We start from the raw sequence: 27,371 nt of genomic DNA on the forward strand, positions 1-27,371 counted from the left end.
ATGGTATGGGAGTCTGGAGAATTTTCACCTGACTTCTGAGCCGATAATAAGTGTTGAACCTAATTTGTGTGCTTAGGTGTTCATGGCAAATGACCCTACATGCTGCTCAAGGATTTTCACCCATCTCTTCCTTCCCTATTTGACTTTTTTTTTTGGAAAAGGGGTGATGCCTCCTACAACCAGATATGGTTATTCCAGCTCAGGATTGGCTCCCTAGCTCAATCTCTTATTTATTGAAGGGATAGGTGGAGTTCTTAAAGCAGTTAGTGATAGGGAAGAATTGGGAAGGGCGAGGAGGAGGAGGAGCAAAGTGCAGATCCTATGCCCATGTTGGTCTGATGGAATGTTTGTCAGGAGGAAATTGAAAGAGCTAAGAGGGAAGTAGGATTAGATGCTTTCCTTGGAGGAATTCCCCTTCATACTCCAGGAGTTGGCAGCAGAGACTGAAGGATACCTTTGCTTGGGAGAAGAGCCCTGTCTTCCCTCTGAAGGTCTTTGGATTCTAGAATTGGAATTCAGACTCAGGTCAGGTCAGTTCTGGGCTTGGGACAGGCTTCTAGGGAGGGAAGTGATACAAGTCAGTTCTGTTACTTCAGCAGTTCACAAAGTACTTAAGATTGGAGCCTTGGAAGAGACCCATAGGGGTGATGGGCTCCCAGGGTTTTTATTGACATAAAAAAATGTTGGCATCCTGAAAATAAAACAAAAAAATGCTAGACCAAGACTACAACTGGAGGAATGGGAAGAGACCCCTGTGTTTGGGAGCAGAGTCTGCTTTTAGGTTTCTTTTAGGAGTCTGGGGGCTATACATCCCTCTGGGAATGTGTCTCAGAGGATTCTAAGACTAGAGGGGTCATGGCACTGGTATCCCTCAGAAACTGGTGTCTTTCTTCTTCCACAGACTTTTCATTTGCTTCTTCCTTCCTTCTCCTGCCTCTCCTAATTTTGATACTCTCTCCTTCTTCAAACTACCCTGAAATGGCTCCTTACAATTAGGCCTCCTCTCCCTGTCTCTTTGCCTGTTCATCCCTTGGCCCATATCTCCAGGCTCAGTAATGATCCCAGGACTGCCCTGTATCTCTCCTTATTCCTCATGGTCTCTCTTCTTGTAGAATGCTGACTGGCTTCATCTGGCTATCTCATCATCTAGGCCTGGCAGGCCTGAAGTCTTGGATTCCTTCCATCCTTCTCCTGGTCTTCCTGGTTCTTAGCACTTGGATCCTGATATATGGCTTAACCTGTGTCCAACGATACCGTATCAACTGCAAGAGGCTCCGATGCTTCCCTCAGCCCCCTCTTAAAAACTGGCTCCTTGGACACCTGGGATTGGTAAGTGGGGAGCCTGGAGTGGGGATTGGGTAACTCAGTGAAGATAAAAGGAAGGTAGGACTGAAGGGACTAATGGACCAGTGCAACTTGAGCTAGAGGCTGGAATCTAGAAAATTAAGGGGACTGAGGGGCAAAAGGGCTGAGAAGAAATTCATGCAGGAAAAGGAAGGCCTATTCCCCTAGATGAAATAGCATGATATGAAGTTCATGGGTTACTGAGGAAATTGTTGACATCTCCAAAAATCCTCAAAGGGGATTTATGTGATTAAAAGTGAGATTACAAGGACTGAAATACTAAGGAGAATTTGTGAGCACTGAGGAAAAATAGGGACTAACGGGCCTTAAGGAGTGGTATGACAAAGGGGGAAGGACTGGGTGCTGAGAGGTGGTCAAGAGCTTGAGAAGCTTGGAGGACTAAGAGAGTAGATGAACTAGCACAATTCAAGGGCTGAGTTAAAAGTTACTGAGAAATGGAGTGTCTGAGTAGACCTTTTCTTGAGAATAACTTCAGTTTATTTTGCTTGGCTCCAGGATGCAAAATAAGATGCAACAAGTAGAACTTTTAGAGATAAACTCAACTGATATACATTTTTAAAATGTCTACTGTGTGTTATATAATCTAGATGCAATTCCATCCAGATGAAATAACAAGTCTAGTCTACATCTCTGTCCCTAGCTATGAGTGAATCACAATTGTTCTTCATCTGTATAAGGATGATTAAAATGCTTCAAAAAGTTGTTCCTCATAGCCAAAAGAAGTCAATCTATACCACTGTTAATTAAGAGAAGGAGCTTGATGTGAGTATAAAGGGGAGATTTGGGCAGGACCAAAGACTCTGCTTCCTTATATGTAATGCTAAATCTTTTTCAGAAACTTAGTGTCTCACTGTCCCAGATTAGACTAGGTAGAATGGGGCCAGTTGCTTCACATGCTCCAGTAAATCCTTGCTGCCTTAGCTTGCAGCTTAATAGAAATGCTGCTCCAACTCATGTTTTGCCCCTTGTAAAACCCTGGCCAAGTCTGTCTGGACTTTCTATCAACCAAACCCAAAGTTAACAGAAAATTTAACATATAAGAGCCAGTGTCAAAGAGCAATTTTAAGGCATTCAACATGACAAATTTTTTATGTTTTTTTACATGGGAATTGTATACTTTATGTTTAAGACTTACATCAACAATAGAGTAAGCTTAAAAAAAAGATAGGCAGGGTATAGGTAAAAATAGTTATCATGTAATTATACAAATGAGATGCAGAGGAAAAATAGACACAGAGGCATCAGAAGGTGGAAGAGGGCTCATAATTCTAGAAAACCTACTCACATTGGGAATGGGTTTAATAGGCAACAGTATATATATATATATATATATATATATATACCATGAGGGTGTAGCATCCTCCAAAATCTATAAGAAATAAGGGGAAAGGAATAGGTAGATGGAGAAGCAAAGGGTGAAGGAAAAAGACAAGGGAAAGATCTCTGGGTAGGGGAAGGTTAAATAATAGTAAGCCAAGTTATGAAGCAGAATTTGATGAGAGCAGCAGGGATAGGAAAGACGTATATATGAGATATATGTGTGTGTGAGTGTGTGTATGTATGTAAATATCCACATATGTATACAGAAATACATCTTTTATTAACTGTAACTTGCTTGGGGGTGGGCGAGATGAAAGGGAGATATATGTGTGTGTGTGTACATATATACATACATACATATATTATATATATTATACATATATATATATCCTTTCTTGATTATAGCCTGCTTGGGGTTAATGGGGGGATAAAAAGGGAGGAAAAGAATAAAGTAACTAAGTTCTCTGCATAGCAGAGAACAAAAGAATAATTTACAAGGAAGTAAAGAAAAGACGATACTCATGAATATAATTTCTTCTTAAAGATATATATATATATATACACTTCTTAAATTGATATTTGTTGTTATATATTTTGAGTTTTCCCTGATGTTCTGTTGGGCATATGATAATGTTCTCTTTTGTTTTGTTTCATTTTGTTTTGTGTTGCTTTTCTGGTTTTCTTTTTGCTTATTCTGTTTCTTCAAATAAAATAAATTTTGAATTTTTTTTTAAATGCTAAAGCTTTTCAGGAAGGGCTATTCTCTTCATTTTCTGAATTTTTTTTTTTTTTTTTTTTTTTTTTTTTAGGGATTTCCTTCTGGTGTCAGCTCCCAGAATAGCCTGATGACTCTGGGCTATTATATTATATTATATTATATCATATTATATTGTAATGTGACTCTATCACATTATTTCCCCAGGCACCAAGGATAGCTCACTTGTCCTGTTTAACCAGTACCATCAGTTCTATAACCTGATTTCTGTCCACTCAAATCTTTGAAAGGTTTGGGACAATCCATTCCACTTTGAAGACAGTTATAATTTTTTCTGCACACTGAACTAAAATCTGTCCTCCTATACCTTGTACCCCAATGCTATTGTTCGCCCTCTGGGACCAAAATCAATTACTCTAATCATTCTTTCACACAATAGTTTTTCAAAGACAGTTATGTCCTCCCTAGGTTTTCTCTTTTCCAACCAAACATCAACTGATCCTTGAGAAGGGTGGTTTTCTTTCCTGTTCTGTCCTGGTTATCCAGCTCAGGTTAATATCATCAATATTGCTGCCTTAGGGCAGAGTGCCAGATATGGAATCTGGAAGACCTGAGTTCAAATATAGCTTCAAAAATATATTAGCTATGTAATCTTGAAAAAGTCACTCAACCTCTATCATAGTTTCTTCATCTGTAAAATGAGGATAATAGCAGCACTTACCTACCTGGGTTATTGTAAAAATCAAATAAGATAAGTAGCAAAGTTAAGTAATAAAGATCAAATAAAATAATAAAAAGTAAAACAATAGAGTTCTTGGCACATATTAGGCACTATATGAATAGTAGCTATTATTATTATTTAATTATTATTAACATTTATATCCTTCCTAATCAATATAAACTAATTAATATTAACATCCTTTCTAATATATGTTGCCCGAGATGAGCCCAGTATTTCCTAGAAGGTCTAATCAGGGCTGCCATGTCACCTGGCTCTTTAGGACTATAAAGCCATCAGCTTTTTTAAGATTGCCCTCTGTTTAGCCATGCTTCCCCACTTTCTAATTATGAAATTGATTTTTTTAAACCTAGGGCTAGGTTTGTATATTCATTTCCATTAAATTTCATTTTGTTCAATTTAGTTCATTCTAACTTTGGAATCCTGTTTGGTTGTCCACTGTAGTAGTGTATTCTTCCTAGGTTTGTATTATCCAAGAATTTAAAAAAGCTGCCATCTAAGTCTTTGTTTAATAATTTCATTTCTTTTGTTTTTCATTTGTTTTGTTTTTTGTTTTGAAATTTAAAACTTGAATAGAAAACAGAAAAAAGAAACAAAATAGGAAAAGAAAAAAGCAAAGAAAAAATCATCATGTGCACAGCACAACGTATGAGAGGATTCAAAATATAAAGCAATAAATTTCCATTTCAAGAAAGAGTATATAATAAATACCATATATTGTATTCAGAACTGTCCATCTTTTTTTTTGCTTCCTTGTAGGTTTTCTGTTGCTTTCTTCTGTGTACCTTTTATTTTATTCTTTTCCTCCCTTTTCCCTGATATATTTATATGTAATGTATATATACATATATACATACATATATGCATATACATAGACAAATATAGATATGTATAATCATATACATATACATTTATGTATGCTTGTATTATGTTTATTTGTTCTCTGTTTTTCTAAAGGTGGATAATATCATTCTTCTTAGGTCCAAATCTTCCCATATTTTTTCTAAATCCATCATTCATCATTTCCTAGATGCAGAAATATTCCAACCTTTTACTATCTAGTTGTTTTAAATAATCTAAAACAATATTAATTAATATGACTGATATATGCTATAGTTTCCCAAATTCCCCTTTTAATTGAATCTATTCTAACTTTAACTTTGAGATCGATGATTACTATCCCTACTTTTTTTCTAATCAGTTCTATTCCTGATCATTATTATTATGTTATCTGTATCTATTGTTTCCTATCCCTGAAGATTTTTCATCTTTATTTCTATCTGCTACCTTGCCTTAACCTATCCTCTCCAAGAATCCATTCCTTATCCTCTTCATCCATCCTTTCTTCTCACTCTTACCCTCTCTTTTATCCTATTCCCACTAATCTATACTCCCTTCTATACCTCCTCCCCCATTCTTGTCCCTCTTCCTCTTATTTCTTTATAAGTTTAGAAGACTTTTATACCCTTCTAGATAAATATATGTATCATTCACTCTTTAACTAATTTTCTCTCTCTCTCTTATTTTTTTCCCTGAAGCAATTAGGGTTAAGTGACTTGCCCAGGGTCACATAGCTAGGACACATTAAGTGTCTGAGACCAGATTTGAATTCAGGACCTTCTGATTTCAGAATTGGTGCTCTGTCCACTGTGTCATCTAGCTGCCCCCTTTAACCCATTTTCAATATGAATCCAGCCTTTCTTCCCCATCTAATTCCTTTGTGTCAGTTCTTGTTCTTGCACCTCATTTGTATAATCTAATTACTCTTTTTTAAAACCTTTTCCTACACAGTTTTGCTTTTTAGAATTATCATATTCAGCTCTCCCCCAACCTTTCTTTTGAAGTACTAATTTACTAATAAAAAATCTTAGACATATTATTTAAATTTACATGTATAAAACATAAACCATTTATCCTTATTGAATTCCTTGAAATTAATCTTTGATATTTCTCTAGGATTTTATATGTCAAATTTTCTCTCAAGTTCATGTCTTTTTGCAACTGAATGTCCACTTTTTTCCATTCAACAATATGTTTTATTTTGTTGGATGTGATATTTTTTTTGGCTACAGCCCTAGTTCTTTTGTTCTTTATTATATATATAGTGTCTCAAGGTCTGTATTATTTTATTTGTAACCACTGTTGGATCTTAAGTGATTTTAATTGTGGCTCTGTCATATTTAAATTGTTTTTTTTTCTTGTTGCTTATAATATTTTCTGTTTGATCTGAGGGTTTCAGAATTTAGCTATGATGTTCCTGTAGCATTTCCTTGTAAGATCTTTTTCAGGTGATGATCTGCAGATTCTTTTTATTTCTACTTTTCCTTCTTGTTCTAACACTTCAGGATAATTTTCTTTAATTATTTTTTGTAGTATTATATCAAGATTTTTTGGGGTTGTAGCTTTCAGATAATCCAATTATTTTTATATATTTCTCATCTTGATATGTTTTCCAGGTCTTTTATTTTTCTTTTTTAGATGTCTCATATTTTTTTGTAGTTCTTTCATTTTTTAATATTTTGTTTTATTATTTCTTGGTTTCTTATAATGTCATTAGCTTTTCCTTGCCTCATTCTAGTTTTCAAGAAGTCATTATCTTTTTTGAGATTCTGGATCTCTTTTTCTAGTTGGTTGTCTTTCTTCACATTGTCTTGTTTTTCTTGGATTGTTCATATTTATTTATTTTAGGTTTTTTCCCTCAATTTCTCTTATTTGATTTTAAGTCTTTAAGCTTTTCCTTGCCTCATTCTAGTTTTCAAGAAGTCATTATCTTTTTTGAGATTCTGGATCTCTTTTTCTAGTTGGTTGTCTTTCTTCACATTGTCTTGTTTTTCTTGGATTGTTCATATTTATTTATTTTAGGTTTTTTCCCTCAATTTCTCTTATTTGATTTTAAGTCTTAAGTACCTCTGACTTTAGATCTTCCTTCACTTCTTTCCTCTAGCTAAGAATCCCCAAACCAAGAACTCTACCCTCTTGAATGTGCCCACAGACAGCACAGTCCCTGAACCACTGCTTCTACACACTTTACCAGCATGTGGGCTAGTTTCTTATTGCCCACAGGCATATCTTGACAGTGCAGCTGGACTTGGCCTTCCTTTTCAGCAGAAATTGTCTCAGTCCTCCTTGACCCAGACTCTCCATACTATCTGGGATGAGAAAGTTCCTGTAGCTTGGGCCAAAGCTACTTTCCAACGTAGCTAGCCCCAAAACATACTGCCTGCTTTTTCTGTGGAACTGAAACTTGGAGGTGTTTATATTTTGCTGGGGTTAAACCTGGAGGTATTTATACATCATTGGGGAGAATCTTGAAATGTTGATAGTTCAGCAGGGCCAAATCTCATCCTGGCATCTTTTTTGGATCTTTTCTAACTGTCCCAGGAGGACTATCATTCTGTCCCAACTCTTGTTTGTTTTTAATCATTCTATGTACTGAGGAACAATTTTGATTTATTTGTGGAGAAATTTGGAGAACTTGGAATTTTCTGATACACACTGCCATCTTCTCAGAATTTTCTCTATTCAGACCATTAATAAAGATGTTGAATAGGAATGAGCCAAGATATTCCACTAGAGACCTTTCTACAGAATAACTTCAGTAATTCAATCAATTCCTCATCTACCTAAAAACAGTATCTACAAATAAGTGAAGAACACTTAGTTCTTCACTAAGAACAGAATAATGTTTGTAAGGTTACTTAGCAGAGTCAAAATTTTAATTGGGACCTTTAAACTCCCAATCCATTGCACTAATGCCTTCTCTTATCTCTCTGCTCCCTTGTATTCCTTCCCCCAAAACTACATCTGGAAGATAGAACATAGTCCCTTGATGGGAACATAAAAAACTTAGAGATGGAAATTTTTCTCCTAAGGAGATCCAAGGAAATGGATCAAAATTTCCATTTGGTGGTTGCTTATAGAGAGATCTTTGTAACATGGCTTGGGCCCTTCCATCCATTACTTATACTTTGCAACTCTGACTACATCTTTACTTCAACTTTATATATGGACACCCCCAGAGATCCACAATAGTAATTGTGGGACAACATCTAACCAATCCTGAACCTATTGCTTTCCAAGATATTCCTACAGGTCATCTCTTGGGCAAACACTACTCTGTCCTCCCTCCCTTCATCACCCCTGTCCATTCATCTAGGTTTCCTGAATTTAAGCTTTATCCCCAAACTTTAGTCTCCTCTATCTTAATAAATGAATGAAATACATGTTGATTAAATACCTAATATGCCTGTGTCTCTGATAGTAATTTCAGTCTTCTTCAGTATCATCCCATAACACTCTCTGATTTTCCATTCTGCAAATTATGACTTTCCTAATTCCATCCTTTCTCCTAAGACTTTTCAGTTATATTTTATTCCTCTTTCTTGTCCTTTATTTCCCTTTCATCTTTTTTTTCTATTGCCATCCTGAATAGTCCCTACCTCTTCAATCCTTGCTGGGCTAGAGTTGGGGACAGTTAGAGGAGAGTAAAACTTATTCTACCAAAAATGGGTTTGGGAATATTTCTAGTATGCCCTGATTCCATTTCTGGGGAACATGCCTTGGAAGACAATTTTCTGGTCTTATCCAATAAAAGGCGTGTATGTGTGTATGTGTGTGTGTGTGTGTGTGTGTGTGTGTGTGTGTGTGTTCAGTGAATGGGGGAATGGGAAAGGTAGATGAAGGTTCAGGGGGCAGTGCCTACTTTGGCCCCATTTTTTGTGAAAAATTTATACATAATTGATGATAGAATAGAAAGGATTTCTAATATTTAGAATCAGAGGTTCATGTTGAGAAAGGAATTTATGGGACAGTAGTATTAATAATGGAGAAGGATCCTTGGGGTCAAAGGAAAAAGAGAAAAGAAAATATAGCAGAGATTTCTAGTCCATATACTACTGTGGTTTGAGGGAATGAAGCTTAGTGGAGAAGTCTAGGCATTGAGAGAGGAAGTGGGGAGGAATATGTTAGCATAAGTCTTTTTATTCCCATACCTTAGCCCAGGTAGGCCCACTCAGCTTTGGATTCATAAGATATTAGCAAGAGTGACAAGGGATGGAGATTTTTATTTTCATAAAATATGGAGACCTAAGTGAATATACATAGACCTTCATAGAATATTTGGTATCTATGTTCAAGATACAGCTTGATCTTCTTAGGAAATAAGGTAAAGGGGCTTGAGGGACACTTCTCTGTTCCTCAGATTACTAGGGAGAATGACATGATCCTTTAAAAATAGAAGAACTTTAAAATGAAAAAGATAAGAAAAAGGTCATGTGATATATCCCACTATACCCCATTCATGTGATTAGGGTCCATTGAAGAATTGCACATCAGGGAGGAGGGGCATGTATTCCCAGAAGATTGGGGTTCAAGTCAATATTCTGATTTTATAAATCCACACTTATCTCTAGACTAAAAGAAGTTGTTTAGTTATCTCTGACATTGTGATACCATTTGGGGCTTTCTTGGCAAATAATCTAGTAATTTGCCATTTCCTTCTTCAGCTTATTTTAAAGATGAGGAAACTGAATTAATAGGATTGACTTGCTTGGGATCACACATCTCAGAAGTGTCTAAGGCAAATTTTGGACTCAGGAAAATGAGTATTTCTGACTCCAATTGCAATGCTCTATCTACTCTACTACCCAATTGCTCATAGGGAACAAGAAAGAGGGAGAAGGAAGGGAAAAGTGATAGAAGTTAAAGACAAAGAGGTATAAGAAGGGAAGTGGAAAAGATTCAGGAAAGTAGCAAAGAGAACTCCATTTTAGTAAACCTTATCTCTGATATGAAGTGTCTAGGAGGTAGCTGACAAAAAGGAACCTTATGAAGGTGCTCTAGCTGCCTCATGTCCATGTTTCTAATTCTTGATTATTGTCCCTAGGGTAATACTGAAGAAAGTGTTCGGTATTTTCAGGAGCTGAGCAGTCTATTCCATGATGTCCACATCTACTGGCTGGGGCCATTCATACCTATAATCAGGCTCTTCCATCCCAAGGTCATCTCTCCCTTGCTTATGGCCTCAGGTATGGCCCTTGGTTTTCTATGGGCCTAACTTTGAAAGGGAAACCTTGGTTTGGGAGGGGCTTCAAGGACAGAGTGAGGTTTTGCACAGAAATGTAAATCAGGATCTACCCCAGGCTTGGTTCCTGCTCTAATCTGTCTTTAATATTAGGCAAGTCTTATTACTGTTCTGGACTTCATTTTTCTCATCTGTATAGTAAGGATAGTACCTGGTCTCTCAACTTTATTTGATTCAATTCAATTTAATAAAAGTTTATTATGGGATGTATGAGGTCTGTGCTTCTCATATAAATAAAAAATAATAAGGTGCTTTTTTTCAAGGAGAATAAACTCCTTGTCTAATGAGAGGTAGGGGAAACAGGAGAGAGGGGTGATAACATACTTACCCACGTAAGCATGATACATGTGATGGAGTGTTATCTTGAAACAAAGGATTCTTACAAGGTACTAAGTCAGTGGAATTGATAGAGACAATAATTATCTAATTTAGCATGGTTCAGTATGATTGATTTAATTCTACAAGGAGATGTTACAATGGAAGAGGGGGAAGAGAAAGACAAAGTGTTATAAGAAAAACTAAGGTTGGAGAAATCACCTTTAATTGGGAAGATCAGGGAAGGCCTAGAAAAGGCAGCCTAAAGAAAGAAAGAAAGGCATAAGTCAGAAGGGAATGTGTTTATAATATATGAGACAATCTGCAGGAATGCATATTGGTAGGAGAAAGCACCTTTTGAATTTGTGATTTTGAATGTGTGAAGGGAGGCAGAAAGCATAGCTTACCAGGCATATGACAGCCAGGATTCAAAAATATCTTGACAGACAGAAATATTGGGTTGAACTTAATATGATGAATTTTAATGGGGATCAAATTACATTTGAGATCAAAAAGTTATTTTCACAAGTATAAGAAAGGGAAGCATGGCTAGATAGAAACTAATATGTAAAGAAAAAAACAGTGCTATATTACAGTAACTAAGAAAGCAAATGGAATTTGATGCACATTGAGAAAAGCATGAGATCCAAGACTAGGGAAAAAATTGTGACCTGCTTTCTAGAGCCCCCAAGTTGGGGTGACAAAACGTACTATGCTTTCTAGAGCCTCCACACCAGGGTGATTAAAATATGTATGAGTAGAGAAAGTTTCCTCATAAGGAGCTCTTTATATTCATGAAAAAACAAATCTAGACTGTATCGCATAGCTCGGTATAGACAAGAGAGTGTATGAACTCCAATTTACTCTCAGATTTACTCGTAGACATGACCCTTTCTGGGGTGACTATTGCTTAACCTGGCTCTTGGAGAAGTTAGTCAATTAGTGAAAGATCATTGACTCTGAAGTCAGGGGACCTGGATTCAAATTTCTTTCCCTAAGTGACTTTGGGAAAATTGTACTACCTCTCTGACCTCAGTTTCCTCATCAGGAAAATTGAGGCATTCTAATTCTGAAGTGGGTATCTAGGTGACACAATTTGGTCTGGAGTCAAATCTGAGTTAAGATCTGGCTTCAGACATTTATTAGTTGTGTGACCCTGGGCAAGTATCTTCAATCTATTTGATTCAATTTCCTTCTCTGTAAAGAGAGCTGAAGAATGAAATGGCAAACCATCCCAGTATTTTTGCCAAGAAAACCTTAAAAGGAATCACAGAGTCAGACATAACTGAAAAGCAAATTCGAAAGTTCCTTTCATCTCAAGGGTCTCATGATCCTATGAATTTGTTTGGATCATGGGCAAATCAAAGACAAGATTTCATACAGAAGGAAGAGTTTCTTCCCCCTCAAATGTTCTATTTAGTCCTTCCAAGGTCTGCATATTCCTTCACTCAACAGATGGAAGAAATATCTCTGTTCTCTCTCTCTTTTTTTTTACTTTTAAATAGTTTCTTATTGATTATTTTTTATTTTTACATTTCCTAGATAAATCCCTTTCTCCCCCTGCCCCAAAAGCTATTCCTTATAATAACCAAAAATTTTTTAAAGAAAAGGAAAAAAAATCCAGCAAATAAATTAATAAAATTCTGAGTCATATGCAATTTTCCAAAGCCATAACTCCCCTCCCCCAAATCTATTGCCACAAAGGAACAAGGAGTATCCCTTCTTTTATATGAATGTCTCATAAGAGGGTACACCCCACTGAGAGGAATAGAGATGTCGGACAAAGGGAAGAAAGTGACTCTAGATTGCCCACCTCATTTCTCCTGCATCCTCAAGTGTGAGCCCCTCCCTCTCCATTCTTTCTTTCTTTAGATACAAAATTCTGAAGAAGGTTTATTGTATAAACAGTCTCTGGTCTACAGCTTCAGGGATGTATGCTGCTGGTGGGTAGGGGCCTGGTGCCCGGTGATCCGCATCTTCCACCCCAATTACATCAAGCCAGTCCTCCTGGCCTCAGGTAGACTTCCCTTGTCCCTGTTTCCCCCATGTTCTCTTCCTACTGAAAGTCTTGGCTGCTGGGATCTCTCTGCTGCCCGACTACCCTGGGACACAGAAAGATGGAAGGAATAATTAGGCTCCAGCAATAGCTGGGGAATAAAAATGCTGGTTAAAGCAAACTTTGTCTCCTGTTTATCTGGGCTCCCATGGATCCTATAGCATGTTGCTATGAGTGGATGGTGTCCTATGCTTGGGGGTGGGGAGTCTGTCTATTCTGTATCTGTGAATACACACAGGTGGGTCCGGGTCTCTGGTTACATAGGACCACATCTGGGCTGTGTATTTGAATTGTGTTGGGGTTGTATTTGAAGCCATGTTTCAGACTGTCCTGATCAATGTTTCAATTTTGTTGGTATTTTTGGATTATTTTCATTCTATTCAGGGTCGTGTCTTGTGGGTCAATTGTGTTGGTGCCATGTTTGGGACTTTTTAGGGCCATATCCAGGATGTATTTGAGATGTTTGGGACCGTGTTTCAAGTGTTCAAAGCCATAGCTGAGCTGTGTTGATACTATGTTTGAGGCCATAACTCAGGCTGTTTAGGACTATATCTGGACTTTGTGGTCTGTTTGGAGACTATGCTTTGGACTCATGTGTTAACTATAATTGTTACCATGTTTTGGAGTCATTGACACAATCATATAGATTGTGTCCAAAGCCATGTCTGAACTGTGACTAGGGCTATATTTAAATTTATATCCAGAAATGTTTTTCCAGATTTGCATCCAGAGTCAAAACTAGGAGATGTTTGGATCATGTATCTATGGGGACACCTGGCCCTAGTTTTAATCATATGTTAGGTCATGTCTTATGAGCCATCAGCTGGTAGGGAAGGGAGGCCCTAATGGAATTCTGGACCACATATCCACAGATATTATCTCCAAAACCCTGGAACTGGGACTGGATGGAGAAGGGAGATTTGTCCTATGTATACTATATCCCTAAGACCATACCTAGACATAAGAACAGCCTGACATAATGAATAGAGTGCTGCCACTGAAGTTAGAAATTCCAGGACTCATATATTGTCTCTGACATACACTAGCTACATACTCATAGGTAAAATACTTAACCTTTCATTGCTTCAGAAAATTCTGAGACCATAAGTTTCAGATGAATAGAAGATATACAGTGGGGACCAGAGTGTTCACAATGAAAATTCCCTATCCCAGTGAAACCAGAGGTCCAAGGGTGAGGAGGGGAAAGTACTCAAGTCACGTCCAAGTCCACATGTGCACTGTATCTAAGTCCATGTTTAAGCTTGTGTCCAAAGTATATATCTGGGGCTATCAACAGAGAAATGCCCAGATTATGGCTAGGATATATTTAGGCCTTGACATAGTAAGTTTTGGGGTCATATTTTTGGGAACAAAATCTCCCTTCCAAAACATCACGTCTATGATTTGTCTTAGATCATGTCCAGAATGTGTATAGTCCATGTCTTGGAGTGGGTGATGTCTGATGCCATGTTGAAGCTATGTTGGTAATGTTGGGTCAAGTCTAGATTACACCCAAAATGCTTTATACTGAGTCTGGGGCCGCGTTTAAGTTGTGTCTACCCAGCATAGCTAGGTGTATCTGGATATAATACTAGCTCTACTCTCTTTGCCTTGCCCTAAGCCTAATCTAATTTCCTTACCCATTTCCTTTTCTTCTGCCCTCTTCTTGTCTTGTCCATTCTGTGCTGGAGGGAAGCTGAGGGGATGATACAGGAAGTAAATAAAGCCTTAGTCACTTCCCTACCTGACTTTGAGTTTGGGGCCCCAGTCCAAATTTGATTCACCTCCTCCATCCACCTTCTCTGGGCTGTTTTATGTTCCTTGTTCTTTCCTTTATCTCTAAAAATGGCCATGCTAGGCCTTTGAAGGATCTCTCTCTCTTTTTTACAGGCACTGTTATACCCAAGGACAAATTATTCTATAACTTCTTGGAACCATGGTTGGGTGAGTGATGCTTGTGGAGAAGGCATTGGCCAAGAGGTAGAGGGTGAATTGGGTTGGTCAGGAAGATTAAAGAATGATATTTGTGATTTGAGATTGAGGCTTGAGATGAGACCAGTATTTGAAAGTCTAGGAGCTAGGCCCTAGTCTGGAGGACTAGAATGAAGTCCTTGCTTGGGGAGGAGGATAGGGCTTGATATTTGTAATTGGGAGCAATCTTAGCATTGGGCTAAGGGTTAAGAATTTGGGATGTGTTTGGGGACTTGGGATTGGGGAAATGGTTAAGAGTTGGGAGAGAGAATGGAGGACTGAGATGAGAACCAAATATCTGGCCCTAGGGACTGGGAGACTGGATTGAGGACTAAGATTTAGAGATTAATTGATCCCTACCACTGTCTTTCTTATAGGGGAAGGGTTGCTGTTGAGTGAAGGAGAAAAATGGAGACGACACCGGCACATGTTGACACCCGCATTTCACTTTGACATCCTCAAACCTTATGTGAAGATCTTCAACCAGAGTGTAGACATCATGCATGTAAGCCTGGAGGAGGCTGGGGCAGGTTGGGAAGAAACCTACCCGGGATTGAGTTTGCACAAAATGAATTCCCTTTCAGAGCAGCCAGGGCCTCAGTAAGCATAATGGAGGGGGGGGGGGGAGGGGGGAAGCATAGCATCATCCATGTTTTCTTAGGGTAATGGGAGTGGGGATGTGAGGGAGAGTCCATGGTCGCTATCACCGAGGAACCTCTTCCAGGATCTTTTAAGTAAGTTTCCAATACATTTGACCTCATCTCCTCCCAATATCTTGGGAGATATAAAGGGTACTACTGAATATTCCCATTTTATAGATGAAGAAGGAGAATCTGACTCAGAGAGGTATTCTCACTTTTCTAAGGTCACAGTATTTCATTAGCAGTATTTCATTAGCTCTCAGTTTCTGACTTCTGACAAAGGATCTTTCCATTCCAATGGCTAATTTTCATTGTGGCTCATAGCCCTAGTGTTATCCCTATGGTGAACAGGGATTCTATTCCTCAGTCTTTCTGGGTTCCTGAAGAGGCAGGAACCAGTGAATCATGTTCTGGAAGGATAGCACCAGACTAACTAATTCTTCCTGTGTCTCTTTCTGTTTCACTCTATGTCTGTCACTGTGTATCTATTTATTTCTCTGTCTCTGTCTTTCTGTCTATGTATGTCTCTGTCTCTGTCTTTATCTCTATCTCTGTCTGTCTCTTTTGTATGTTCACACATTAATTTCTTTCTCTGGCTGTCTCTGTTTCTCTCTCTCTCTCTCTCTCTCTCTCTCTCTCTCTCTCTCTGTGTATGTGTGTCTCGTGTGTCTTTGTTTCTGGCTCTCTATCACTTTTTGTCTCCCTCTCTCCCCTCTCCTCTCTCTTTCTCTCTTTCTGTCTCTTTCTCTATCTCTCTGTTCCTTTCTATCTCTCTCTCTCTTTCTTTTTTTCTTTCTCTCTCCCTTCTCTCCCAGGCAAAATGGAGGAGACTGTGTGCTGAGGGCACCAATTACCTGGAGATGTTTGAACACATCAGCCTCATGACCCTGGATAGCCTGCAAAAATGTATCTTCAGTTACAATAGCAACTGCCAGGAGTGAGTATCAACCTAGTCCTTGGCTGTGGGGATGCAGGACCTGCAGAAAAGGAAATGACAACACCAAGGAATAGGGGAAGGGAGAATTCCAGTACAGTATTGAGGACCAAATCTAGAAGGATTGGGAAGGAAGAGAAATTTTAAGGTGATGTAGAAATTGGAGACCACTGGAAATGAGAGCCAGGGCAGGCCCATGAGACATGTGATGGATCAGGAGGCAGATGACTTGGGTTCTAACCTCAGTTCTCTTATTTACCACTGGTGTGGTCTTAGGCTGTTTAACTTCTCTAGGACTCAGTTTTCTCAAGTACAAAATGGAAAGATTGCACTAGATGGTTTCTGAGGTGTCTTCCAGTTCCAAATCTACGATCCACTATTTGTAATAACCCTCTGAGAACTCTGGGAGTTTCTGAGAGCTTTGGAGAAGGGATGAGCTATGAACCATGGTGGAGCCTGGGTAGTTTTAATGACATGCTAAGGAAAATGCATGCACACACACATACACATGTGTCTATATCTCTATCTTATGTGAAAACAAACTTATTTTCCCAAAGGCAACAGGAAAGACTTTGCAAAAGATAATAGACATAAAGGAAATCTTTTATCATCTCTGGTTCCATCCTAATAGAGACTTTATGCCATTTTTATCCTTGTTCATTAATCAGTGACAAGTGTGACTATAGTAACACCTTTATGTAGACTGTCCCTAGGTTTGTACCCCAGGAAGCCAGACCTCTAGGCAGTTACAAATAAGGGAGTTCATTTAAGTACGTTGCGGCCATTACCTGTCTGGGGAAATGTTGCATTTGATTGCTCTGGCTGGGGTCAGCAGTAGTCATTTGTAGAAGTGGAACCAAGAGAGACCTTTTAGTTCACTGTTTTTCCCAACAATTCCATCCCCAAATGTGCTTCCTCCACTCTGTGTCATTGTCTCCCCTCCGTCAGGGGAAGGCATCTTGTCATGGATACCTCAGACCAGTGTGGTAGTTTCAATAACAACAATAACAGCTATTCATGTTATTTAAAAATTTTGTATATTTGGTTTATTTATTTAATATTTTTTCCAGTTACATTTAAAATACATTAAAAAATTTTTGAGTTCTAGATTCTTTTCCTGCTCCCTACCCACAGTTAAAGCACATGTATTAATGTAATTTTTAAAAATTATTTTTAATTTATGAAATAAAACAAGCATTTCCATATTGTAACTCACCCATGTCTTCTTATTCTGGGCAATTCTAAAATTTTCTTGTTTGCATCCTCTTGTATCTCTTCCATAGGGTATCCATTTGATTCACAGACTGTTCCATAGATTAGCCTAAGAGGCTTATAGTTAGATTTCAAGAGATATATGAATTTAGATGGGAAAAAAGATTTTTATTTTCACTAACCCCTAATGAAAATTTAGCATTTTCTTCTATTATATAGGTAGATATAATGAGGCTTTGATACATGATGACCTGAGGTGGAAGTTGGTCCCAACCATATGTAGGCCATTTCAGGCTATTTTCTTTCAGAAGCAGATCCAACTACAAAAAAGGCACCCATGTTAGAGAAGCCAGAGGTCTGCTTCTGGGAGAAGGTATCCTGTGATGACTTACTATGTGGGGAGGGTCTATCTTTGGTGATCTGGGCATTCACTAAAGCCCTGTTACATTGGTAACACAAATTATTCTGAGAAAGGATTCCTAGTCTTCAACATACTGCAGAAAGGTCCATGATAAAAAGAAAGTTAATGATCTCTGCTTTAGATCTTTAAACATTACATGGATACCAATGAAATACATAAGAGATCCCTCTACCATCTCTTGCTTACTTCCCCATAGCCCACATTTTTTTCTGGTAAGGTATTTTTTCTATTACTATGTATGCAGAATTTGTCATTGATAATATATTCTGCAGCCTATTTATGATCACCATGTATTCCTCTGTTATCTTTTGGATAACTAATCATCTTGATTCTTTAGAGACTATGCTATTTGATCTTTCACAATCATGTTGGGGAATGATGATATTTTGTTTCTTGTAGCGTTTGGAATAATTAAAATCACTATGTAATTTTTGAAATGCAATCCACTCTATTCTTTCCTATTCAACTCTGAGTCTAGATCATTTTGCTTCAGTGGAACTCTGTGTACTACCCATTCAACTGAATATCATATTCTGGGCAATTTCCATCCATTTATTTTGTCCTATATAAATTTTTTAGTCAAACTCTTATTGAATATGCATCACATATTGGATTCTCCAGAATGTACTAGGGATTTAAGCAATGATCACTGAAGGACTTCCCTTTCTATGGTAACTTCCCCTTCCATTTTGGATTTTACTAGATATCCTCTAAAGCAGTAGCAAACAGTTTTGGTGAGCACATCTTCTTAAGAAGACATTTCTTATGTCTCATTTTCTACTAAAAATGAGAGGATCATCAAGATTTTATTTATTTATTCATTCATTCGTTCATTTACTTATTTATTTGTAGAGTAGCTATCCAAAGACTGTGATAAGGCCTTAACAAATGCATGGGAGACAGTTTGATTAGAGGAGAAACCTTAAGGCTGCATTTTACTCTACTCAATTAAATGCCTTTTAATAATTATTAATCCCTTAATGGAGCAGCTAGGTGGCCCAGTGGATAGAGTGCCAGAATTGGAGTCAGAAAGATCTGAGTTCAAATGTGGTCTCAGACACTTACTAGCTGTGTGACCCCGGCAAGCCACTTAACCCTATTTGGCTGTTTCAGAGAGAAATGGCAGTATCTCTGCCATGAAAACTCTAGATGGGTTATGAAGAGTTAGACATGACAGAAAAACAACTGAAATACTTTAATGCTTAATAATTGTGCAGCTCCCTTTGTGTAAGAACCAATTGCTTTACTGTCTTTATTTTTTAGCATAATTTTTTATTTTCATATTTTTGAAATAGGTTTTTATTTTTCAAAATACATACTAAGATAGTCTTCAACATTCACCCTTGCAAAACCTTGTGTTCCAAATTTTTCTCCCTTCCTCTCCACCTTGCCATCCCAGATTGCAAGTAATTCAATATAAGTTAAACATGTGCAATTTTTCTAAACTTAGTTCCACATTTATTATTATTATTATTATTATTATTGCTGAGGCAATTGGGATTAAGTGACTTGCCCAATGTCACACAGCTAGAAAGTGTTAAGTGTCTGAGACCAGATTTGAACTCAGGTCCTCCTGACTTCAGGGCTGGTGCTCTAACCACTGCACCACCTAGCTGCTCCCACATTTATTATTTAGCATCAATTTTACTCCTGCATGCAACATGTCAAGGATTGAGAGGTTTAAATGTAGTGTCTAGATGTAGTAATTCGATCACTGAAAGAAAAAACTATCCTATATAAATCCTGACAGACATTTTCCATTTTTTAATCTGTTGTCACAGTTCCAATTTCATTTTTAAGTATTTTCAAAATGATTGTGTTTAAATGGATTTCCTTCTAAGCTTCCTGTAAACTCAGTTTTATTTCCACCACTTTTCCCCACATGAAATGATAACATTGCTATCATCTTTTAATACCTGTATTTGAAAATGGTTTTACTTCTGACTTCCCTACCTCTCCAGTAGGCAAAGATTTTGCTAACTAAAGCAGCTTTTGGGGTCTTTTGACCTTTTATCAGTAGTGATTATTTTACATTGATAAGTCTTCTGTAGAAAATAATGGTAGTTCATTTTAATGTCTGTTCCTTTGTCTATTTTCCAATTTTTGCATTGAATGTTTGCATAGATTGTTCAAGGAGGAATGTAAGATCCTAATTATAGAGGAAGACTAGGAAGGCATCTCACAGGTCATGTAGTCCAACTCACTATTTCTCCCCAAAACTTAAGAAATAAAACAAGCTTTTCTGCAACATTGTAGAATAGGGGAAAAAAGATGATTACACATGAAATTGAAAATCCTTTTTACATATGAGAAAGTTGAAGAAAGAAGATTAAATGATTTTCCCCAAATCACATAGGAAAGAATGGAGGTGGGATTTGAAACTCAAGTCTTTTGATTCTATGACTTATAGTGGGAAAGGTCCCCTAACATCGCATATGAGGATCCTCTAGGAGAGAAGAATGTACTCAGAAGCTGAGTTGGGGTATGGCATATAGTTATATCCTTTTGAGAACATGGCTGAGATAGCAGGCAGCTTGTCAGCCTGGTCATGTACACTATTGTCCCTTTTTGGAGGAATGCACTCAAAAAGGGATACCCAAAAGGATAATCATTCCCCAAAGCTATGAATTCCTACTTTTTTCCTGCTCTCTCTAGCACTACCAGAGTTCTTCATAGACAGGGTTATTTTCCATGAATTCAGATCCCAACAGCTATTTCTTTCAGCTTTTATGTGTTGGATGCAGTCCAGTATGATGTCCCAGACAAGTTTCATCCTATTGTGTTAACCCAAGTTGTCAGCCATTCCCCTGAAGCCAGATTCCTCTCTTTTCTCTCTGGGTACTAAAATCAATCAAGCTTCGGGGAAGTCCTTTCCCATTCTCTACCCATTAGTGGTGGGAAGGTTGTGAACTATTTAGAAGGAAATTATAGAAATCATTCTGGGCTATCTAGAGTCTGAATGGTTGGGGTTCTCTCCCTGCTGGATCTGACCCCTGACCTTATCCTTTCATCAGGAAACCAAGTGCCTACATCTCAGCTATCCTGGAGTTGAGTTCCCTTGTGGCAAAGCGCCATAATAATCCACTTCTATATTGGGATACCCTGTACAATCTCACCAGCCAAGGAAGGCGTTTCTCTCGTGCTTGCCATCTGGTGCATGATTTCTCCAATGCTGTCATCCAGGAACGACGTCATATCCTTGCCCAACAGGGGACTGAGGCCTTTCTTGGGAACAAGAGAAAAAGCAAGACCATCGATTTCATAGACATTCTCCTATTGGCCAAAGTGAGTATCAAGCTTGGAGAATGGAATGCGAGGAGAAAGATGAAAGCATTGTGGAAGTTCCAAAGAAGAGAGGGAGAGAACATATAAGGGGCATGAAGGACTTTGGCAGAGAGGAGGGTCTGCAGCCTTAGATATCAGAGTTAGAATGCAATATAGAATGGATGCCCTAGTCCACCTGACTGTTGCCATCTTTTTCAAAAGCTATCTTTTCCTAGGGAACCTAAACTTTTGTGAAATTGTATAGAACATTGAGTGTGTAGGTCAAGGATATATTACCCTTCTGGATGCTAGAATGAAATAGCTACCTCCTCATTGTTTCTTGGTGTCTAAGCAGAATGTATCTCTGTGATTTGTTCTAACAATGAAAAAATCTTCTTGGCTCTAGGTATATAAAGAGAATTTTCTAAATTTTAGATGAAGCTAGAAATATTATTGTGACTTGTTCTAGGTGTATCTAGGCATAGGTGGGTAGCACCTATATAAGGCGGGGCAGGTAGGTGATACTACCTTTCCTCTAATCTACAACATCTCCCTCCCGTACAAAACCAGCAACTTCCCATTACTATGTAAGAACACAGTCAAACTTGCTTTCTTTACTAGCCTCCTTCCGTTAATCCTATTTATTCACTCAGGACAAGAAACCACAATTACAAACTAACAATGATTCTCAATAAAAGTAAGAATGCTGAACCTGAAGTCAGGAAGACTCATTTTTTTTCCTGAGTTCAAATTTGACTTCAGATTTGTGTGACCCTGGGAAAATCACTTAATCCTCTTTGCCTCAGTTCCTCATTTGTAAAATGATTTTGAGAAGGATACCACTCTAATATCTTTGTCAAGAAAACCCTAAATGGGATCATAAAGAATCTGACACAACTTCAATAACTAGACAACAATGCCAATACAGTTTATAAGAGAAATCATTAGAATTATAACATATCCAAAAGTAACTCTGTAGTTGTAGGTATGCCAGAATATTTTTACACAGTCTAGATTTGTTATAATATATCTCTTTTGGTTCTTTATATATCAGAGGAGTTTCTGATGAAATAAGTAGGTAGATAGATACAGATAGAGATGATTGATTGATAGATATAGATTTGATAGAAGGATAAAAATAGAAGTAAGAATGGATGAGAAAGGAAAAAAATGAAAGGACAGGGAAGAGAGAAGAAAGGAGAGGAAAGGGAAGAAAGAGAGGAAAAAGGGAAGGGGAGAAATTCTGTGTGTGTGTGTGTGTGTGGTTTCCTGAGGCTATTTCTAAGTATATTAGGAAAGTCTTAGATTCTATATTCATATCTTGGAGAACCTATGATTGCTTCTTGATTTACCAAGGAATATTAAACGTGCTTTTAGAAAGACCCCAAAGTTTTGGAAGGTCTCTAAAACAGAGAATATTTGCACTTTGGATAATACTAGCATTATGGGATTGTGTGTTAGTGGTTTCACCTATTTTCAGCTGAGTGGGTTCTGAGATTCTAGGTACATCAAGAAACCTTTGGATTTGGAAACCTAGGGAGGATTGGTTCTAGGTGCCATAAGAATTATGGACAATAGTTTTAAGTTAACCAAAGAATCCCTTTGTGGCAAGATACACTTTATATGTAACTTATTTGCTATTCACAACAATTCTGTTAGTTTATCACTGTTTAGATAGCATGGTTAAGGGATTTGCCCAGAGTGACAGAGCCTAAAGTTTGACTTCCAAGTTCCATGCTCTTCCACTGTGCCAACTAAAAGGGGTTGAAGGTTTCTGCCTTAGACCATCTAAGTAGGCTCTCTTATTGGAAGGGAAGGATCAACAACAGAAAGGGCTCTGTTCTAGGATGAAGATGGAAAAGCTCTGTCAGACAAGGACATCCAGGCAGAAGCTGACACTTTCATGTTTGCAGGTCAGTTTCAAATAGGACAGAAGGGGTAGGGCTGAGGGTGCTTGGGAAAGAGTTGGGATTTTTCATTTCCTTCTTACCCCTGATACCAGCCCAACTGACTTGAACTAGAGTTGATATGGAGGGTGTTTCATAAGTCCCATGCCATAGGTTCAAGACCTGATACAGAGACTAATGCTAGGGAAATGGGAATGTTCTTCTGTCTGACACATGATGAGCTCTGCTCTTGCCTCATATAGCTTCTTTGGGATTCTCTTATTTCCTTTCTTTTCCACATGCTAGGTCATGATACAACTGCAAGTGGCATCTCTTGGGCTCTCTATAATCTGGCCCAGCATCAGGAATATCAGGACCGCTGCCGTCAGGAAATAAAAGAACTCCTGGGAGATCGTCAGCCAGAGGAGATTGAATGGTCAGTATGGGATGATGCTAAGATTGGAACCTATGATGGTGTGGGTATGATGAACCCTTAAGTATTCTGGAGCTAGCTATAATTGTTTTGTAAGAGCTCATTGTTAAGTTTCCAAAGTCAAAAATCAACAGTTCCTACAAATCAGGGCTTGATATATTGTTTTGTTGACTGTCTGGATGCTGGCTACAACCTGGTGTTCTCCCTTACTCATGTAGGTTCCCCAGGCTCCTGTTGGGTTTCTGGTTTTTGTTTTTAGGATGCTGTTTTTAAATCTACTCTGCCATTCACTTCTGTTTTATGGAAGACTTCATCTCATTCACATTTACAGTTATGATTACCAGCTCTGTATTTCCCTCCATCCTATTTTCTCCCCTGTATATACTTTTTGTTCTCTCTCTCCATCCAGTCCTTAGTACTGTGTTTTTTTATCTACTCTATGCACTATCTTATCTCCTATTACCCCTTCTCCTTATCTTTCTAGTATTTTTTTAAACTCACTCCACCTACTACTTTATCTTCTATCATCCTTCCCTCTCTTCTCTTACACTTTCCCCTAGTGTTTCTGCCCTCCCTTCTATCTCGTCCTTCCCTTTTCCTATTTCTCTTTCTATTTCTTTATAGGGTTAGAAAAATTACTATACCCAACTGAATGATTATTATTCCTTCTTAGAGCCCAAACTGATGAGATCAAGCCTCAGACAATGCTCATTCCCCCTCCATTCTATCCCTCCATTGTAACAGATCTTTTGCACCTCTTCATGTGAGGTATTTTTCCCATTATACCTCCTCTTTTCTCTTTTTTCCAGTACAGATTTTTTTCCAACCCTTAATATCTTTAATGTTATCACATCAGAGTCCATTCACAACCACACTCTCAGCCTATGAATGCCCCCCTCTGTCTGCCCCATTGACAGATACAATTCTCAAGAGTTGCAGATATTGTTTTCCCATCTAGGGATGCAAACAGTTTAACCTTTAAATAATATATATTCCCCCCCCCCCCATTTACCTTTCCATGCTTCTCTTGAGTCCTGTGATTGTAGATTACATTTTCATTTTAGTTTTTTTTTTTTTTCAATAGAAATGATTGAAAGTCTCTTATTTTATTGAAGTTCCATAGCCTTTCCTAAAAGATGATGCTGAATTTCTCTGGATAGTCAATTCTTGGTTGTAACCCCAGGTCCTTTGCCTTCTGGAATATGGTATTCTAGGCCCTCTGATGCTTTGTTGTAGAAGCTGCCAGATCCTGGGTAATCCTGACTGTTGATCCTTGATATTTGAATTGCTTTTGTCTGACAGCTTGCAGTATTTTTTCCCCCTCAAGTTTGTAGTTCTGGAGTTTCATAACAATGTTCCTTGGGGTTTTCCTTGTGGGTTCTCTTTCTGAAGGTGATAGATGGAGTCATTCAATCAGTATTTCCCCCTCTGTTTCTCGAATATCCAGGCAGTTTTACTTAATGATCTCTTGTAGAATGTTATCCAGGTTTTTTGTTGTTGTTGTTCTGGCCTTCAGATAGGTCAATAATTTTTAAATTATCTTTCCTGGATCTATTTTCCAGGTCAGCTGTTTTTCCAATGAGGTATTTCACATTTTCTTCCATTTTTTCATCCTTTTTAGTTTGTCTGATTTTTGCTGTTTCACAAAGTCATTAGCTTCCATTTGCCCTGTTCTAGTTTTTAATGTGTGATTTTCTTCAGTTAGTTTTTGTATATCTTTTTTTCCATTTGGTAAATTTCACTCTTTAAGGAGTTGTTTTCTTTAGACAATTTTTTTTTCTTTCCTTTACTAAGATGTTGACTCTCTCATGAATACTTCTCATTTCCTTTCTCATCTTTTCTTCTAACTCTCTTATTTGCCTTTTAAAGTCTTTTATGAGCACTGCCAAGAAGCCTCTTTGGACTTGAGACTAATTTATATCATTTTTAGATTTCCTCTATGGACATTCTGTCCTCATCTGAGTTTTGGTCTGCCTGTCACCATGGTAGCTTTCTAAGGTCAAGGTCAAGGTTCTTTTCTTTTTCTTGCTCATTTTCTTTTCTTATCTTTTAGTGTTTACTTTTTAAAAATTTTTTTATTTTTAAGGTCTAGCTGTGTTCTTGGGGTCTATGGAGCACTGTTCCAAGCTTTCTGAGCAGCTCTGAACCTTGACTTTGAGCACAGGAGTCCTTTGTCTTTACAGGGAGTAGCTTTGCCTACTCTTTTCAGGAAACAGCCTGGTTTTCCAGAGTTTGCCTTCTGCTACAGACAAGATCTATTTTTGAGTTCTGTATTCCCCCAATTTTCTCTTAATTCATATTTCTATCAATACCCTCCAAAGTTTGGAATGTAAGAATCCTGGCTCTCAAAGTCATTATCCCATTCTCTTCACACAATTTTTGATATGTTGAACTTCATGGTGACTGAGTTTCAAGGACTTATAGACTTGCTCTATCCCTCAACTTCTGATTATCAGGGTTTTCCATGTTAATATTGTTCCCTCTATCCTTTCTGAGGAGAGAGGAAATCCTCTCCCCCATTCTGCTGGAGCTGACAGGGATCTTGTCTCTAGGGATGATCTGGTCCAGATGCCCTTCCTGACCATGTGCATTAAAGAAAGCCTCCGGCTGCACTCACCAGTTTCCATGGTCTCCCGCTACTGCACAAAGGACATCCAGTTGCCTGATGGGAGGATCATTCCTAAAGGTTCATTTACTAGGGGCTCATACTAGAACAAGGGGAAGGGGTGAAAGAAATCTTGTGGTTATGACCCATTTGGGAGGTTGGTTCATTATATCCATAGGTAGAATTTACAAGTCACATTAGGCACAAGTCATAAGTCCTATTCTGACCAACAGGAAACATTTGCCTGATCAGCATCTTTGGAATTCACCATAACCCTGCTGTGTGGCCCAAACCTGAGGTATCTCTATTCAGAAATACTCCTGAACTAGTCAAAGATAAGTAATTGGGACATTCATGGGGATTGGGGTGGTGCTAAACTCTAAACCAAATCCTGGGAGCCCTGAAGGCAAGAGAGGGAAGCTTTGATTACTCCAGGAGATGTCTGGCTATATTGAAGATCAGTATCCTAGGCAAGAGGAAGATTGTATGTCTAGGGTGAACAAGATCCTCTCAATACCTTAGGTTTATGACCCACATCGCTTTGACACCAACAACCCAGAAAAGATTTCACCCCTGGCCTTTATACCCTTCTCAGTTGGATCCAGGTAAGTCAATTTTTTTTCTGTCTTTTCCTGAGCTCCCTGGGTGATGTTTTTATCCCTTCCAGGTCAGGGTAGGGTGTTGTGTCCATCAAAGGTCCTATTCCTATGTCCCCATGAAGGGAGTTGGAGGCCCAGTCTCAGTATATGAGAATCCTAGAATCAAAGTGTGGGAATTGCCATCTCCTCTTTCTTTGAGCAGGAACTGCATTGGACAGAACTTTGCCTTGTCTGAGTTGAAGGTTGTGCTGGCCCTTACCCTGTTAAGGTTCCGAGTCCTCCCTGATAAACACCCAGTCCGAAGGAAGCCAGAAATTATTCTCAGAGAAGAAAACGGTCTGAGGTTGAAGGTAGAACCTCTTTTGGATCTGTCCAGCCCTGACATGCACCTCTCAGAAACCTCTCAGGAATAATGGCTGGAATATATTCTTTTGCTTTTGAGTATGGAAGCCTGCTTTCTACTTGCCTTTCCAGCAATCCTAATCTTGATTGTAATTCTTTTAAATAAAAATACTTCAACATACTATATATATGCTTTTACTCTGTGTTTCTGCCTAAAGAACTGAAGAAGTTGGGACAGGAGAGAGAAGGCAGGATGTTGTGTTCCTGGCCCCAAGCTCTGGAATAAAAAAGGAGAGGGTTAGAAGGTATCTCCAGCTCAGTCTCTGCCACCCTCTGTCATTTAACATCCCTTCTCCAAAATCCCTTCCAATCAGAGAAAGAGGTCAGATAATTCCAGAAGAACAGCTAGAAAGGATTTCCAAACCATAACTGAGGATTAGGGAGATGAAGAGATTTAGTTAAGTTGCAGTT

General features: G+C 38.2%; 1 protein-coding gene across 6 annotated transcripts in view; it reads left to right on the plus strand.

Annotated features, from left to right (window-relative positions):
* The window catches only part of LOC100913664 (cytochrome P450 4F3), a 108,561-nt gene extending 81,475 nt beyond the window's left edge, over window positions 1–27,086 (plus strand). For 3 of the 6 annotated variants that reach the window (XM_031947944.1, XM_031947943.1, XM_012544139.3), the window contains 12 exons: window positions 1,113–1,329; window positions 12,409–12,553; window positions 14,483–14,536; window positions 14,941–15,068; window positions 16,020–16,141; window positions 20,786–21,056; window positions 22,882–22,948; window positions 23,228–23,357; window positions 25,907–26,040; window positions 26,193–26,257; window positions 26,482–26,564; window positions 26,761–27,086. In XM_031947944.1, the coding sequence (XP_031803804.1) occupies window positions 1,114–1,329; window positions 12,409–12,553; window positions 14,483–14,536; window positions 14,941–15,068; window positions 16,020–16,141; window positions 20,786–21,056; window positions 22,882–22,948; window positions 23,228–23,357; window positions 25,907–26,040; window positions 26,193–26,257; window positions 26,482–26,564; window positions 26,761–26,971 (1,626 nt within the window). In that variant the 5' untranslated portion in view covers window position 1,113 and the 3' untranslated portion in view covers window positions 26,972–27,086. Of the gene's footprint in view, window positions 1–47; window positions 531–1,112; window positions 1,330–10,023; window positions 10,166–12,408; window positions 12,554–14,482; window positions 14,537–14,940; window positions 15,069–16,019; window positions 16,142–20,785; window positions 21,057–22,881; window positions 22,949–23,227; window positions 23,358–25,906; window positions 26,041–26,192; window positions 26,258–26,481; window positions 26,565–26,760 lie in introns of those variants that run through there. The other 3 variants (XM_023498651.2, XM_012544138.3, XM_023498652.1) reach the window with 3 other exon arrangements.
* The last annotated feature ends 285 nt before the right edge of the window (window positions 27,087–27,371 follow it).

The sequence above is a fragment of the Sarcophilus harrisii genome, chromosome 1, assembly GCF_902635505.1.
Source record: "Sarcophilus harrisii chromosome 1, mSarHar1.11, whole genome shotgun sequence".
NCBI lineage: Eukaryota > Metazoa > Chordata > Mammalia > Dasyuromorphia > Dasyuridae > Sarcophilus > Sarcophilus harrisii.